The sequence below is a fragment of the Grus americana genome, chromosome 27 (assembly GCF_028858705.1).
Source record: "Grus americana isolate bGruAme1 chromosome 27, bGruAme1.mat, whole genome shotgun sequence".
NCBI lineage: Eukaryota > Metazoa > Chordata > Aves > Gruiformes > Gruidae > Grus > Grus americana.
In genome coordinates, this window is record NC_072878.1 from 1,148,841 (window position 1) to 1,164,729 (window position 15,889).

At 53.3% G+C, this 15,889-nt stretch overlaps 1 protein-coding gene across 1 annotated transcript; it reads left to right on the forward strand.

The window, feature by feature from the left end:
• The first annotated feature begins 4,890 nt into the window (after positions 1–4,890).
• LOC129196865 (olfactory receptor 14A16-like) lies at positions 4,891–15,419 on the forward strand. Its single transcript, XM_054804834.1, has 3 exons — positions 4,891–4,963; positions 5,256–5,350; positions 14,418–15,419. The coding sequence occupies exons 1-3, from the start codon at positions 4,891–4,893 to the stop codon at positions 15,417–15,419; spliced, it is 1,170 nt and encodes a 389-aa protein (XP_054660809.1).
• The last annotated feature ends 470 nt before the right edge of the window (positions 15,420–15,889 follow it).

Sequence of the window (15,889 nt, forward strand, 5' to 3'; positions counted from 1 at the left end):
GTTAGTTCTTTTTTAGTTTTTGGTTGGTTTAGTTTCATTGTGCTGTCCTATGTGCAGATCTTCAGGGCTTTGTTGAGGATCCCCTCTGAGCAGGGACGGCACAAAGCCTTTTCCACGTGCCTCCCTCACCTGGCCGTGGTCTCCCTGTTTATCAGCACTGCCATATTTGCTCACCTGAAGACTGCTTCCATCTCTTCCCCATCCCTGGACCTGGTGGTGGCAGTTCTGTACTCAGTGGTGCCTCCATCAGCGAACCCCCTCATCTACAGCATGAGGAACCAGGAAATCATAGATGCCCTGTGGAAACTATTTGAATACAATCTACTTCAGAGTTATAAGGCACCCATTATCCAACTAGGGCTCCCTCTGTGTTTCAGGAAAAGCCAGGACTAACTTGTCTTTATATGTGTCTTTATTTTTGCTTTGTGTCTGATTTTTTTGTGAGTTTTCGGGGGTTTTGGTGATATTCCTATCCTTGACCCATACACCTCATTGTACATATCCATCTGGGCTCCCTGTTTAGATAAACTCCATGGAGAAAGCAGTGGGAAGTTAATTCTCTCAGCTCCCATCTGTGCACATCTCCTCTGGACCTGGGGGAGCAGCCCCAGCATGCAGGAGGGTTCAGGAGCCAAATGCCCAGCTGCCCCATGGAGCAGCAGCCTGGGTTGCCCTTGGGGCTGCCCCTCGCTGCCTCAGCGGGCACTCCCTCTCTGCTGCCTTCACGTCGGGGCTGCTGCTGCCCTGGAGCCATGGCCAAGGCCAGCAGCAGGAGACGGCCTGGACAGGGCTGCTCTCTCCTCCCTTCCACACTGTCCTGCTGTGTCCTGGCATTGCTGTCACCCCCAAGGTCTCGTGTAACTTGTGACAGTCCTGCTGTCTCTACAGTGGCATCCTTGTGCCTGAAGGCAGGAGCAGGCCATGTGGAGCAGCGTGCCAGAGCTGGCCTCTCTGCTAGCACCACCATAACCAGAAGGGCTCCTCAGGGCAGGGCCAGAAGGCTGGACACCCCTTCCAAAGCTGCTGTCAGGAATACACCCAAGAAGCTGCTCCCTCCAAAGGACTTTTGCTCTTTGGGGTTCTTGATGGATTCAGGGGGACAAGCTCAGAGTCCCAGGGGGATCTGTTAGGGAACAAGGGCTGGATGAAGACCTTCCTTCTTGGTTGCACATGTCCATTCAGACAAGAACTGGTCTTTGGCTTATCTGCCTGGTGCTGTCCCACTTGTGGTGGGGTTGATGGCAGATGTCATCCTGGAGAAGAATGGAGATCTGCCAGGAGAAGTGGGGGGATCTCCAGGGACAGTGTATAAGTCAGAGGTGGCAGAGAGTGGCACCTCATAAAATGAGTGACAATCCAAGGAGGAGTGTCCCAGAGGAGAAGGCAAACCTGAGGAGACCATGGGCTAACGAGGGCTCTGCAATGGCAGGAGAGGCTGTGAGGAGCCAGAAGGCAAAGGGACATAAGTCTAGACAGTGGTTCATCACACCCTCATGGAAACCCTGTGGGCTGGACCTAGTGCAGCCCTCCCCTGCCCTTTGTGCCACTGGAGACACACCATGGTCCTACCAAGCACTGTCCTTGTCTTCTGAGCCATCAGGGAAGATGGAAAGGGGCTCAGCAGCTGTGATCCCCTCTGGCTGGCTCTGCTTCCCACCCTGACCAGCATGGCCAGTGCAGGGTCACCCCATGGCCCCGGGGCACCACAGCCCCCTCGCTCTGCAGAGCAGCCCCACCAGCTTGGGGCCCTGCAGGGAGCATGGGGAGGGAACCAGGAACGGCCAGCCAGGCCAGCACAGACACGCTCACCTGGGGAAAGGCTCTCTGGAGAGCAGGGATGACTCTGGAGGAGATCAAAGGAGCATTTCTGTGCCTGAAAGGAGGAATCAATGAGAAAGAGAAACCTCTTTCTGCAGGCACCCACTCGCAGCAGGCTGCTGTGTCCCCTGGCCGGGACTCTTGGTGGCATGGAGAGAGCGAGAAGGTGCCCCAGGGCATTCATCACCCCCCAGCCTCTCCCATCAGCCATTTCCAGCCCTGGTCACTCCCCCAGTTCTTGGTGGTTGGGCTCTGTGGCCATCTCCTTCCTGCTGTTGGTCTTGGTGCCTGTGTTGGGGAAACAGCCAGCCCTGCCCCAGCCTCCTGCCTTGCCCAGACCTTGGCAGAGCCCCGAGCAGGGCTGCCTGGGAACCCGTGCATGGGACATAGCTGGGGCTTGGCTGGGGCTGGGCACTGCTTGGCTGCAGAAGAAGGAGGGCTGCTGAGGATGGACACTGAGGGCTGGCATGGGCACTTGTGGTGGAGGACGCGTCCCCGCCCCAAACACACCCTGTCCTGTGCAGTGTCTGATGATGGGGGCGCTGGGGGCATGTGTGGGGCAGTGGGGCTGCACAGGGGCAGGGATGGGTCACGGATGGGAGCCACAACACAACGATGAGGAGGTGGAAGCCGGGACAGGCTATGAAGGAGGAATTTAGAAAGATGACCTGAGTGTGTGGGCATGTGTTTAGGAAAGCCAGAGCTCGGCTGGAGCTGGTGGGGGCTGCAGGCACCATCAAGAGCAAAATGAAGAGCTTCAGCCACTGTGTTTGCAGTAAAAGGCTGAACAAGGAACATGCTGCTGAATGGTGAGGGGGTTCATAACAGAAGACACAGGTGGGACTGAGTGACTCAACGCCTTCCTTGCCTTAGACTGTGCTCAAAAGTTCTGCCAGGCCTCTGCTCAGTGAAAGGGCTGAAGGAGGAGGAGAGCAGGTATTGAGAGGAACCTCATGAAACCCCCCAAGGACAAGTGCCAGGTTCTGCCCCTGCAGGGGACTCACGCTGGCAATGGCACAGGCTGGGGGCTGCCTGGCTGGGGAGCAGCTCTGTGGGAAAGGTCTTGGTGGGCAGGCAGCTGGACAGGAGGCAGCCGTGTGCCCTGGCAGCAAGGGAGGACAGCAGTGCCCTGCGCTGTGTGACCAGCAGCATGGCCAGGAGATGGAGGGTAGGGATTTACCCTCTCTATGTGGAAAGTTTCTAGTTCACATCGAGAATGCCGTGTCCACTTTTGGGAACCCCAAGAATGGAAAGGTGTTGCCCAGCTGGAGTGGGTTTAGTGAAGGGCCTTGAGATGGTCAGGGGGCTGGATCAGTGTCTCTGTGAGGAAAGGCTGATGAAGCTGGGCTCCTTCAGCCTGGAGAAGGGATGGCTGAGAGACACCTCACAGCAAGGGGGATCTCACCTTTTTCACCATGAGGCTAGCCAAGCATTGGAACAAGCATTGATCACCATGAGAGATTGTAAAGTCCTTTGTCCTTGCAGGTTTTCATGACCCAGGTGGACCAAGACCTGTGAAACCAGGTCTGACCATTTACCTGACCTGTCTTGGATTAGAGAGTTTTTCTATAGACTTCTCAGCATCTGCTCTGAAACTCAGTGATCTTATCATCCTCAAATCTCTTGTCCAATATCTTATCAGCAGATGAGAGAACAGATGTTTATGGTGTTTTTTGTGACCAGCAAAGTCAAGTACGATGAACATCTCCTCCAGCCTGGTAACTGCAAGGGTAGGCTGGGAGGCACTGCCTGGGATAGCTCTGCATTACACCTAACGTTAATTGCATCCTCCTTTAACCACCTCAGTGGCCATGGTCTGGACCCTGAAGGTCCTACGTGAAGGTTTTGTGAATCAGGGAAGCTGAATACCACCCGTGACTATTAGATGCATTCCTGGTGTTTGTGAACAGCAAGGAGTTTCTCTTTCTGGTGCGTTCCCAGGTGACATGGACTCCACCTGGGATTTGTCTCCCCTTCTTTTAGACAACCACTGTCTGGGTGTCTTTCCACCCTTGCTTGTGCAGGCTCCTCTTACAGCTGATGGGGGTTCTTGACCCTCCTGCAGTCTCCTTTATCCTCGCAGCACTTGTCAATCACTTGGCTCCTTCATTGTCTTGGCCTCCAGGAACCCGACCAGCCCCCACACAGCCTGGGCATCAGCTCACTCCTGGCATCTTCTTTCCAGGTGAACCCTATCCACGTTGAATTCCCAGGTCTGGTTCTGAGCCTGCTTTGGCCCAAGGCAACCTCCTGAAAGTCTGGGTAAAACCCAGCAAGGTTCAACTCCCTCTGCAGCACTCCAGTGCTGTCCCAGAAGGCTCTGCACAGTTCTACACACCCACCCACCAGCCCACCCATCTTCAGACTGTACCTCAGTGCACACACTGCCAAGCCTTTTGCAGCATGCTATGAGAAACCTTCTGGCTGGTGATAATGTATCACACGCCACTTCTGGGAAGGTTGAGCTGCCCAAGCAAGCCTGCAGATGATCCCCATGGTGTCCAGGCCACAAGGGCAGCACGTGGGACTCACGGGAGGCCAAGGCAAGGAGCCACATGCTGCTTGGTGTCAGGTCTGCTCCGGAGGGGCTGGTGCTGAGCAGGGTGTCCCTGAGCCCTGCCTGCGCTCCGGCCTGCTGCAGCCAGTCAAGTGGCTGTAACAGAGGTGCCCTCACAGTCAGCACCCAGACGTGTCCCGTTCACCGGCCTCACCCCTCCCTTTCTTTGGACACCAACAGCTGACGGCTGACCAGGGCTGCACTCTGGTCCTCACAGACAAGGCAGAACGGGATGAGGATGTCAAGGCTGAGGGCAGGCATTGCTGCCACGATCAAGCAAGAGCAGAAAGACACACAGCGTAGTGACAGCCTTGGAGGGAAGGAGAGCAGGTCTCAGCTTGTTCAAGACCTGCTTGGCAGGACCCTGGAGAGCCAAGATCCATGCAGCCCTCCATGAAGATGAAGAGGAAGTGTCTGGCTGACGAGTTCCAAGAGCAAGGAGGCAGTGCAGAGAGGGTGGCAGGGGAAACAGGCTGGCCATGAGGCAGATGGAGACATGACCTGTGTGTGCCAAGATGGAGCCAGAAAAGCCAACCTCAGCGGGGCTGGAACTAGTGCGGGATAAGGAGGGCAACGACAAGGGCTGTTGTACGTTCACTGGCAGCACAAGGAGTCAGCTGAGGAAAATGTGGTCTCAGGGCTCAGTGGAGCAGGGCATGTAGTGACAAAGACATGGGAGAGGCTGTGGAGTTCATTGCTTCCTTCACCGTGCCTTTTTCCAGTGAAATCTCATCCCAGGTCCCCCTCGTCCCCAAATGGATCCCTTGGGCCAGTTCAGACACACACAAGTCCATGGAAAAAGATGGGATACACCCACGGGTGCTGGGGAAGCTGGACAGGGTCCTTGCAAGATTGTGCTTGTCTGTCCTTGACATTTCAGGGCTATCCGGGAAGGTGGCTGATGACTGCAGAGAGGCAGACATTGCACCCATCCTCCAGAAGGGCCAGAAGGAGGATCTGGAGAACTACAGCCCAGTCAGCCTCACCTCATTCCCTGGGATGGTGTCCTGGTTTTAGCTGAGAGGGTTGATTTTCTTCATAGTAGCTAGTGTGAGGATATGTTTTGGATTTGTGCTGGAGACAGTGTTGATAATATAGAGATGTTTTTGTTCTATGGACTTATTGTTGAGCAGTGTTTACACAGGGCCAAGGCCTTTTCTGCTGCGGCACAGACGCAACCGCGGCCCCAGACACTTCGAGATATACCTGCTGCGACACAGACGCAACCGCGGCCCCCGAACGCCGCCGCCCCCCGACAGATGGTGATGGAGTAAATCCTCCTGGAAGCCAATTCCAAGCCTGTGATGGACAAGATTGGAAGAGCCTCCAAGGGCAAATGAAATCCCACTTGACCAGCCTGGTTGTGTTCTCCACTAAGAAGAACGGCCTTGTGCCCCAGGGGAATTTGTGGGCCCTCACTCTAGCAAGGCCTTTAACACAGTCCCCCATGTCTCCAGATGGCCAGACCACTGAGATCTGGAGTGGGTAAATGGATCCCAGGCAGGTGGAACCTTGATTGGACCATGCAGCCACCGAGCAGCCAGTTACTAGGGGCCTCCATCAGTGACCAACCCCTGGGGCAACACTCATTGATGTCTTTATGAATTCTTATTTTTAATGCTGCAGGCCTTATGATGAGGGAAATTTTAGAAGATTTTGACAAAAAAAAATGGCACATTGAAGAAGTAAAGAAAAAGATCTAAAGTGAAGAAATATGTTAATACACTTTTCAGCTTCTGAAATTCTTTGTGTTCTTGTCCTCCTGGTTTTGGTTCCTTTTGATTTATATTCCGATCTTTGGGGGGGATTTGGTGACCTTTTCTTTTCTTAGAAGGAAAAGCCATTTCCAAAACTGATCTGGGGTGCAGCTACAGGGACACAGCTGTCTTCAGTTACAGGGACCCTCTGCCCAGGCTCTGTCAGGAGCTCCTGAGGGGCTCTGGTCTCCTGCAGCTCCTGTGTGACAGCGGCCAGTCCCAGGCAAACACTTCAGAGACACCGGGGCCTCTGCCAGGGGCACTCGATGTCCACGGTCAGACAACCGAGCTCTGCCTGGAAAGGGAAGGAACTGCTTGGAACTGTTAAAAAACACCTGAGTGCCTTTGCATTAACGGATTGAATACTTTAATCAAATGGTGATGTTTTCCCCCCATGCAAAAATGGGAATTTCCAGGCGGTGTATCAATTGCAGGAGAAGAAATATTGCTCTTCCCCTGTACTTGCATTGCCAGCACCACAAAGATTATCCCGCGTGTTTCATCTCCCCAATCTTTCCAGCTGTCCTGATAAAATGTCCAGCTCTAAAGGCATATTTTCCGCAGACTATCTGGCTCTGTGCCCTTCCCATTGCTCTCCACTTTTCCCCTCTCCTTACTCCTTGCTCAGCCAGATCCCTCCCCACCACCCAGGTGTTGCTTTGAGCTTCAGGGAGTTAGAAGCCTGTCCTGTCTTTCAGCAGTCTAATTATCTCTTCAGCCAACTCCTTCACTGGGGTTATAGCTATCCTGTCCGATCTCTCTCTCTCTCAAACATTTCTGGTGAGGCTGTTCCCTGTGGATGGCGAACCTCATTGGAGGCAGCTTGGACTCGGCATGGAGTTGAGGAACATGGGTTACTGTTTATGAAACTTCACCCTGCTTTCCTTCTGTGTGTTTGCCATGCAGAGCAACGCAGCTGTGCCTGTGTGCAGCCAGCTCCCTAAGGAAAGCAGGTGGGAGTTGGTGCAAAGGAGCTGTAACCTCCAGCTGCAGACTTGGGTGAGAAGTGTGATGTGAGGAGAAGTGATGCAAGTCCCAGGTGGCCCATGAGAGAGATGGCAGGGCTGGGGAGGTGATGAGGAAGGTTGTCCATGCAGTGCCTGACCTCAGGGAGGAGCTCTTCCTACCCATCCTGACTTCCTCTGCATCAATATTAATTCTGTAAATTAAAAACCAAACCAAATCAAAACAAACCCGAAACCAACCCCAAACTGTTAAAAATCAAAAATACTCCTTTTTTTAGTGCTCACTGAAATCTTTGAAATCTTCGACTTCACATACACCCTGGAGACCTCTCCAATTAGTTGTGTGAGTCTTGAAGACTTGAAGAAAATAATGGGAAGAGACATGGCTTGGTGCATTTTAATGAGCTCCCTGGTGTATTTGATGCTGAGACCATGAACTAAGACACTGAGAGAAGCCTGAGGAAACCACTGAAGAAGTCAAAGTTGGAAGCAACTCCTACAGTTTCAGGGAGTGTTAATGGGTCTCACTGGGATCCATCACTGACAAAGCCACCCTGGGGGCTTGTTAGAGCAGAAGACTAGAGGCAGTGATGACAGGTAGGCAAAGGCAATGTTAAGGTGGCTCTGAGGCTGAGTAACCCTCGATGTGTCACATCTGCTGCGCTTTGCAGAGGAGCTGCTCCTGGGCAGAGATGTCTCTCTGCAGTGCTGCCCACTTGCCATGAGCTCCCTCCATCCCAGGAGCCTGGACCAGCTCAGCAGCAGAGGCCCAGCCCAAGGCAGCATTTTAATGACCCCTCTGGTGGGTTTGGGGATGAGTCCATGAACCTCAGGCATGGAGCAGCAGCTGAAGAGACCTCTCAAGAAGTCAAACTCAGACACAATCTCCAAAGTTTCTCAGAGTGTTAATGGGTGCCCCTGAGAACCATTACCAACAAAGCCTCCCCAGGGGCTCGTTAGAGCGGAGAACTGGAAGCAATAATGGCAGGAAGGCCAAGACAATGTAAAGGTGGCTCTGATGTTGAGGCTATCTGGAATCTTTGCATCCAGCCAAACAGACAAGCCCTGACCACCAGCCCCTGGCAAAGGGAGATCCTGTCCCACACATGTTTCTCAGGGCTCTTCCTGGGGCAGTGGGGTGTGGGGATGTGCAATGCCAAGGGCAAGGCTGTGGAATGACATCTGCCAGGCTCCTGGGTGGGGACGAGGAGGCCATGAGGCCCGAGTGCCCTAAGGGTAAGGTGTTTCCTCACTGGCATCAGTGGCAGAGACAACAGCCATGGCCAAGGAGGCAAAGACCTCAGATCTGTTGGAGGGTTTCAGCTTTGCACGGCCCTAGATTGTCTCCACCACAGGCTGTCCTACAGTGTCCCACACCTGTCCCTAGCTCCCGGCATGCTGCAGACATCCACTCTGCTTCTCCACCCTGCTCTGACCTGAGCAACTCATTCCCCTGACTGCTGTCTCTCCATCCCTGCGAGGTATGCCTTGAAACACAAAGCCATGGACTGAGCCAGGCTCCCTCGGGGGGTCTGATTATACCACAGCGCTGCCCTCGGAGGGACATTTTTTTCTCCTTGTGTCCACTTTAAGCATCCCAAGCCTCCATTTCTGGTATGATTTCTTTCCCATGCTGTCTCCCACTATGAAGAAAAGCTCCTCCAGCTCTGGAACCACACTTCAACCACTCTATGGCTACTCCTGTACTTCCCGGAGCCTCTCCACCACTGGGCCAAAGGGCTGAAGAAGCCCATGTCCCTCAGCTTCCACACGCAGGGCATGTGCCCTGAACCTCACCTTGGCAGACCTCTTCTGGGCATTCTCCAGTGCCTCCCCACTCCTCCAAAACGGGGAGCCACACCCTGGGACACACCTGTGTGTGTGGGGCCACTGCAGGACCCAGGATTTTCTCAGGATCACAGCTCAGCCAGTCAGGTCACAGCTAGCCCTGGTCTATAGGGCTGTTCTTCCTCCTGATGCAGGACTGACCACTTCTCCTTCTCCTCCTCAAACCCAGGCCAAACCCCAGAGTTTCACAAGGTCCCCCTGGACTGACACTCCTTTGAGGCAGCCCTTAATTTTTGTGTGCAAGTGGCTCACCCTGATGGTGGTGTCTCCCACAAGGTAACAGCAGGAGGAGTTGCAGGATGCTGTAGATAACAGAAAGAGGTTCTAGTTCAATGGAATTAATGAACCAGGAAGGCATTACCATGACAACCATCTCCAAAATACCAAATGAGGGTAAAAAGGAAGCTAATGCAGGGCCAGTGAAGAAAGGGTGAATGAGGATTGGGCTGTTTGTGTGCTAGGATCTGTTAGTGTGAAATGGGCACCTATATAATGGGCACATTGTATGTGTACACGTGTACAATCTGGACCCCTCCAGGAGCTGGTTCTAGACCCTCCATCTATCCAGAAGCTGTACCCGGGATCCCCTCATCCCCCCCACACAAACACGCGCACAGACAAATGGCTCTCTCCAGCCCAGCATCACAGAACCATTAAGGCTGGAAGGCAGCCACCTTCCACCTTCTCTGTGCTTCCTGCTTGGTTTTAGTCAGGAGCTCCTTTCTTATCCATGCCAACCTCCTGCCAACTTTGCTGGACTCCCTGCATGTTGGAGTGGACCGTTCTGGAGCTTGAAGAGGAGATCCTTGACCATCAAGCAGCTCTCAGCACCCCTCTTCTCTGCCTGACCATACCGCATGGGATTCTTCCAAGCAGGGTTCCCAGCAGGCCATAGTTTGCTCTCCTGAAGTCCTGTTCTTGGCCTTGTGCCTTTCTTTCAGGAGCCTCAACTCTACCTTCTCACCCCGGACTTTTACATCCCTAATCACCTCTTCTTTGTTTGTAAGTACCTGAACCCCAAGAGCCCACAGGTCATCCCAGACGTTTTTTGGGCCACCTTCTCCTTCCAGCTCCAACTGTGAGTAGCCAACTCACAGACCCTCTCAGCTCTCCATTGTCCAGTTCATTGTTGATTACCACGCTCCTTTTGTTATTGTCATGCAAGACCCTCTCCTCGTCAATGACACTCACCATTTCCTCATGTCATTCTGGGTCATCCTCTCCCTTCCTCATCACTTCCAAGTTGAAGTTTTCTTTCCAGGTTGGCCAGGTTGTTGACAGAGATACTTTTTCCCCACTGTGCCAGGTGAATCCCCTCTCTTCCAAGCAGTTGTTGATCCTCAGAGAGTGACTCATGGTCATAGAAACCCTGTTGCTGACACCAACTGCACAACCAATTGTCTACCTACAGGACCTGTCCACTTCTCCACAAACCTCTTCCCCTCAGTAGCAGGACTGAGATCACCACCTGTGTCCCCCCTGCCCTTGACCAGCATGCCCAGAGTAACATAGTCATGCTTCATGTTTTCCAGGTCTCCTGGGAAAGTATCATTGGTGCTCGTGTGGAAGAGCAGCAGGGGTTAATAGTCCAAAGGTCGGACAAGCTTCAGCAGCCTCTCAGCAGTGCACCCCTTGATCAAGGACAGCTGGCAGCGCTCCTTAGAAGCTGCTAGAGCTAGTCAGCTGCTTGCCAGCAGTCTCTGTCTCCTCTGACCCTCCTTAACTGGCAACAACAGGCCCTGGATGAAGATTCATGTTCACCAAGGATATCTGACAAAGTCCTCAGAAGAGGTTTTCGGGACTCTGCTGGACAAAGTGAATTGGAAGCAACTTGGGGTGAATTCAGTGTTGAGCCCCTTGTTAGCAGGAGGTAGGTCTAGAGACATCCCAAGCTCCCACCCAACTTGAACAGTTCACTGATAATCTCTGAGGACAGCTCCTGTGGTTCTTGCAGTCATTAATGCCTCATCTGCCTGTGGGTTAGCACCAAGCACAGCAGACCCTCACAGAGCCAGACCCTCACAGTGGTCTCATGTTGCCACTAGGGCCTGAAACATTCAAAGTTCAGTGTTTTGTTGTGGATGACAGTTTCTTCAGACAGAACAGGCTCTCCTTACAGCCTGCAACAGCCGTGCCTTGCAACAGGGTGACAAATGAGAGTGACACATGCAGGAAGGGATGGTGTGAGGGCGATGATATTCCAACATCCCCAAGGTCCCTTGCCAACCCAATAAAATCCAGTAGAATTGGAAGAGCCCTAAACCTCTCAGGCATGCATTTGTAAGGTTGACCTTACCAGTACAAGAGGCTGAGAGAGGTGGGGTTGTTCAATGGTGAGAAGAGAGGGCTTTGGGAAGAACTGAAAATGACCCGCATACCACTACCAAGAGGTCATCAGCAAGACAGATCCAGGCTTTTCCCTGTTGTGTGTGAGGAAAAACTGTTTAGCCATGAAGTGAGTGGAGCAGTGATGTTGTGCTGTGTCAGTCCCTGGAAGAGTTCAAAGCCAACATGAAGAACTCCCTGAGCAACCTGGTGTGACCTGATAGCTGCCCTTGCTGTGTGATGCACATTGGCCTCGAGACCTCCTAGGGTCCCTTCCCAGCACGAACGTCTGTCCATTTCCTTCCACCACAGGTCTTCCCTTCACCATGGTAAGGAAAGCACTCAGGTTCCCCATGACCATGAGGAAAGCCAGACTAAGTTTGGTCAGGTCATCTGTGTCATTCCTGTCCCAAACCACTCACTGCTGCTCAGATGCAGAGCTGCATGGCAGGTACCCCCAAAACAGCCTTGATCTAGTGTTCTGCTTCACCTTCTATTTCCTTTCTCCCTCTTCTCTTCCCTTTGATCCTTCTTGTACCCTCCCACACTAACAGCCCACCTCTGTTCACTCTTTCCTCACTGGCCCTGGCTTTGCTGGCTTTGAAGCTGTTTCTGAGATGGTCACCATGGATAATCCTATGTTGGAAGGAAATTGCATTAAAGTAGCACCACCTTCTACTATTTGTATTACCCTGCAACTCCCCGTGCTGTTACCTTGTGAGGGACACCACCATCACGGTGACCATCTGCACACAAATATTGAGCTTCAGTCTGGGGGACCTTGAGACACTCTGGGATTTAGAGAACAGAAACCTCTTGAAATGTTACAAGGAGAAGTGGCCAGTCCTGCACTGGGGGGAAAAATAAGCCTGGACCCGTGTGTCCCTCTGTGGAGCTTCCTGTTGTAGTCAAGTGGGGAGGAATGGAGAGACTCCAGAGGAGGATGGCCAATATAGGACGTGGGGCCTCAAGCACATGCCCTGTCTGGGGAGGCTGAAGGACCTGAGCTTCTTCAGGCTGCTGAAGTGGAGGCTCAGAGCACCACAGTCACAACCTGTGGCTACTTGAAGGATGCTGTCAGTGATGCTGGAGCTTTTCTTCATAGTGGAAAAAAAGGAGGAAAAAGGAAGAGCACCTCAAAGTGTGGCTTGGGAGGCTGAGACAAGAAATGAGGAGAAGGAAATGTGACTCCAAGGGCAGTGCTGACATAGAATAGGGTGCCCAGAGGGAGTCTGGACCAGCCCATGGCTTTCTCTTTCAAGGAACAGCCAGGGAGGATGCAGCGATATCAGTAAGGCTAGTGAGATACTGGGGTGAAATTGAAAAAAGGATTGGGTGTCTTCAAAGAAAGAGGTGCAGGTGTGGGACACTGTAGGGCAGGCTGTATTGGACACTGCTGAGGGCTGTGGCAAGGCTGAAAGACCCCAACCACAGATGACCTCTGCATCACCATGGCTATGGCTATTGTCTCTGCAGTCAGGGCCTACCAGAAGGTGCCTTCAATTGATTCAGGAAGAACTCATGACCTCCTTGCTCCACCCAGAAGGGTCATGCCAGGCATTGCACATCCCCACATCCCACTGCCCCAGGAAGAGCCCTGAGCAACATGTGAGGGACAGGATCTCCCTTCCCAGGGGCTGGGGGTCAGGGCTTGTCCATCTGGCTTCATTTAACACTTCCAGGTTACTCAGCATCAGAGCCACCTTGACATTGGTTTTGTCTGCTTGTCATGATTGCTTCCAGTTTCCTGCTCTAATGAGCCCCTGGGGAGGCTTTGTCAGTGATGGCCCTCAGGGGGACCCATTAATGCTCCAAGAAACTGTGGAGTTTGCATCGGACTGTGACTTCTGGAGAGGTTTCATCAGCTTCCTCTCAGGGCCTGAGCTTCATGGACTCATCCCCAAACCCACCAGAGGGGTCATTAACATGCCGCCTTGGGCTGGGCCTCTGCTGCTGAGCTGCTCCAGGCTCCTGGGATGGAGGGAGCTCATGGCAAGTGGGCTGTGCTGCAGAGAGACATCTCTGGCCAGGAGCAGCTCCTCTGCAGAGCACAGCAGGGCTGAGGGCACTGGGAGAGGAGTGAGGCAGAGAATAGGAGGATGCTGAGAGCTCAGTGTGGGAGAAATCTTCACAGCCCTCTACACGGTAAGTCTCTGGGTGCAGGCAAGTGCCACTGCGGTTCCTGAAGGGTTCTCCTCAAGCTGTCACAGGTCACAGCCTATAGGACCTTTCTCCGGAGTAGAAGGTAAGGGCATCCTCCAGCGCAGGGTTCCCTGCAGCACGGTCAGAGGGACAGACCATGACGGCTGCCTTGTCCCGGGGTCAGCTGCAGGGTGTGAGGGTGGGTGTGCAGCCAGGGGTGCCCAGTTGTGTCCTTCAGAGCAGGGTCCCTGCAGCCCAGGGGCTGTGTGCCGGGGCAGGGACTCTGCCGCCTGCCAGGGTCAGCACTCAGCCTGCCCGGGGAGCTCCCCAGGGCACTGCAGGGAGAAGCTGTGGGTGGAAGGAGCGACCCCCTGGAAGGGCAGGGCAGGGTCCTTCTGCTCTTGAGAGGGTGCTGTGTGGGTCATGGCTGCTCACAGCTCCAGATCACTCCCAGCACAAGTCCCAGGGGACTTTTCAAGAAGCACATCAAGGCAGGGGCTACCTGGAAGGAAAGGTGCTTTCCAGAGTCTGTGCTTTTCCAGTTTCTTGTGGTGGTGGTGCAGAAATATGGTCATGGAGCTCTCAGGGTAGCACCACAGTGCGAGACACTGACAGCATTACAGCCATTGGTCAACACCTCTTCAAGGAACCTGATAAAGTCCCTTCACTCACCTCAGCCTCCTCCTCAGGTGGGAAAGGGGTAACAGGAGAAAAATCAACAAAAGAAACCCCCACAGTTCTGTTCTGCACTCAGGTGAATTGGGAGTGGCAAGGGTCAAATCTCTCTTATATCACGGGTAGATTTAACCTGTGATCACTCCTGTTTCCTCTCTGCCTGTTGCTGCACAGCAGGACTGACTCCTCTGGAGCCCACAGAAGAGGCCCCTGCTCTGCATTGCACCCTCAGCCAGCACAAACCAAGGATCATGCCAGGATCTGTGTGCAGACAGACAGAGGACACTTGTGGTTGCTTACTGTGATGAATGGAATAGGTTCTGCTCACAGGTGTCCGTCCTAACTCTTCACTGCGTTTCTCCCCCTTGGACAGGCCCTCGTGTGCAGAGGGAACAAATGTTTAACGGCAGCTCCATCACTGAGTTCCTCCTCCTGGCATTCGCAGACACACGGGAGCTGCAGCTCTTGCACTTCTGGCTCTTCCTGGGCATCTACCTGGCTGCTCTCCTGGCCAATGGCCTCATCATCACTGCCATAGCCTGCGACCACCACCTCCACACCCCCATGTACTTCTTCCTCCTCAACCTCTCCATCCTTGACATGGGATCCATCTCCACCACTGTGCCTAAAGCCATGGCCAATTCCCTCTGGGACACCAGGGCCATCTCCTACACAGGATGTGCTGCTCAGGTCTTTTCTCTTATCTTCATGATTTCAGCAGAATTTTATCTTCTCACAGTCATGGCCTATGACCGCTATGTTGCCATCTGCCAACCCCTGCACTACGGGACCCTCCTGGGCAGCAGAGCTTGTGTCCACATGGCAGCAGCTGCCTGGGGCAGTGGGTTTCTCTATGCTGTGCTGCACACGGCCAATACATTTTCTATACCACTCTGCCAGGGCAATGCCCTGGACCAGTTCTTCTGTGAAATCCCCCAGATCCTCAAGCTCTCCTGCTCACATTACTACCTCAGGGAAGTTGGGCTTATTGTGGTTGGTGCCTGTTTATTCTTACTGTGTTTTGTTTTCATTGTGGTGTCCTATGTGCAGATCTTCAGGGCCGTGCTGAGGATCCCCTCTGAGCAGGGACGGCACAAAGCCTTTTCCATGTGCCTCCCTCATATGGCTGTTGTCTCACTATTCATCGGCACCTCATTTTTTGCCTACCTGAAGCCCCCCTCCATCTCGTCCCCATCCCTGGACCTGGTGGTGGCAGTTCTGTACTCGGTGGTGCCTCCAGCAGTGAACCCCCTCATCTACAGCATGAGGAACCAGGAGCTCAAGGAGGCCCTGAGGAAGCTAATCCAAAGGACCTTGCACCACCAACAGTAATTTGTCTCGCCTTCTCTGCAGAGTGCCCAGGGTATATTTTAGGCCAGTACTCTGGGTTTTTTTTCTCTTATAATCATACTTAGAGGTAATTGCTTGGGTTCATAGGACTTCTCTTGAGGCTCTGTCCTGTTGTGTCTGATCCTTGAAGAACCATGTGTCACCTTTTGCCTTCCTAATAGCCTCTCTGCAATAAAAGGGGATCTCCTGAGGGAGGTGCCTGCAGCCTGGGCTCTCCTTGATACAGTTGTGGCTAAGAACAAGCCAGAGGAATTGGACTTTCCAAGTCTCTTCCGCCTGGATTTCTCCTTCTCTTTGGGGAAATAATCTCATGGTATCACTGTCAGACACCAAGCACTTAGTTGAAGGCTCTCGTCTTGGTGTCCAGGGGCATTGGAAATGGTGCGCGAGCTCCCAGTCCCCTTCCTCAGGCTGTCACAGATATGACGGGGCTGATGGCAGAGGTCCATCCA

Bases quoted from the DNA above. Each gene is read 5' to 3' on its own strand.
- LOC129196865 (XM_054804834.1), top strand. From the start codon at position 4,891: ATGGAGCCAGAAAAGCCAACCTCAGCGGGGCTGGAACTAGTGCGGGAT. The intron at 4,964-5,255 runs GTACGTTCACTG...TTGACATTTCAG, and splicing joins GGGCAACGACAAGGGCTGTT to GGCTATCCGGGAAGGTGGCT. The intron at 5,351-14,417 runs GTCAGCCTCACC...TTCTGCTCACAG, and splicing joins ATCTGGAGAACTACAGCCCA to GTGTCCGTCCTAACTCTTCA.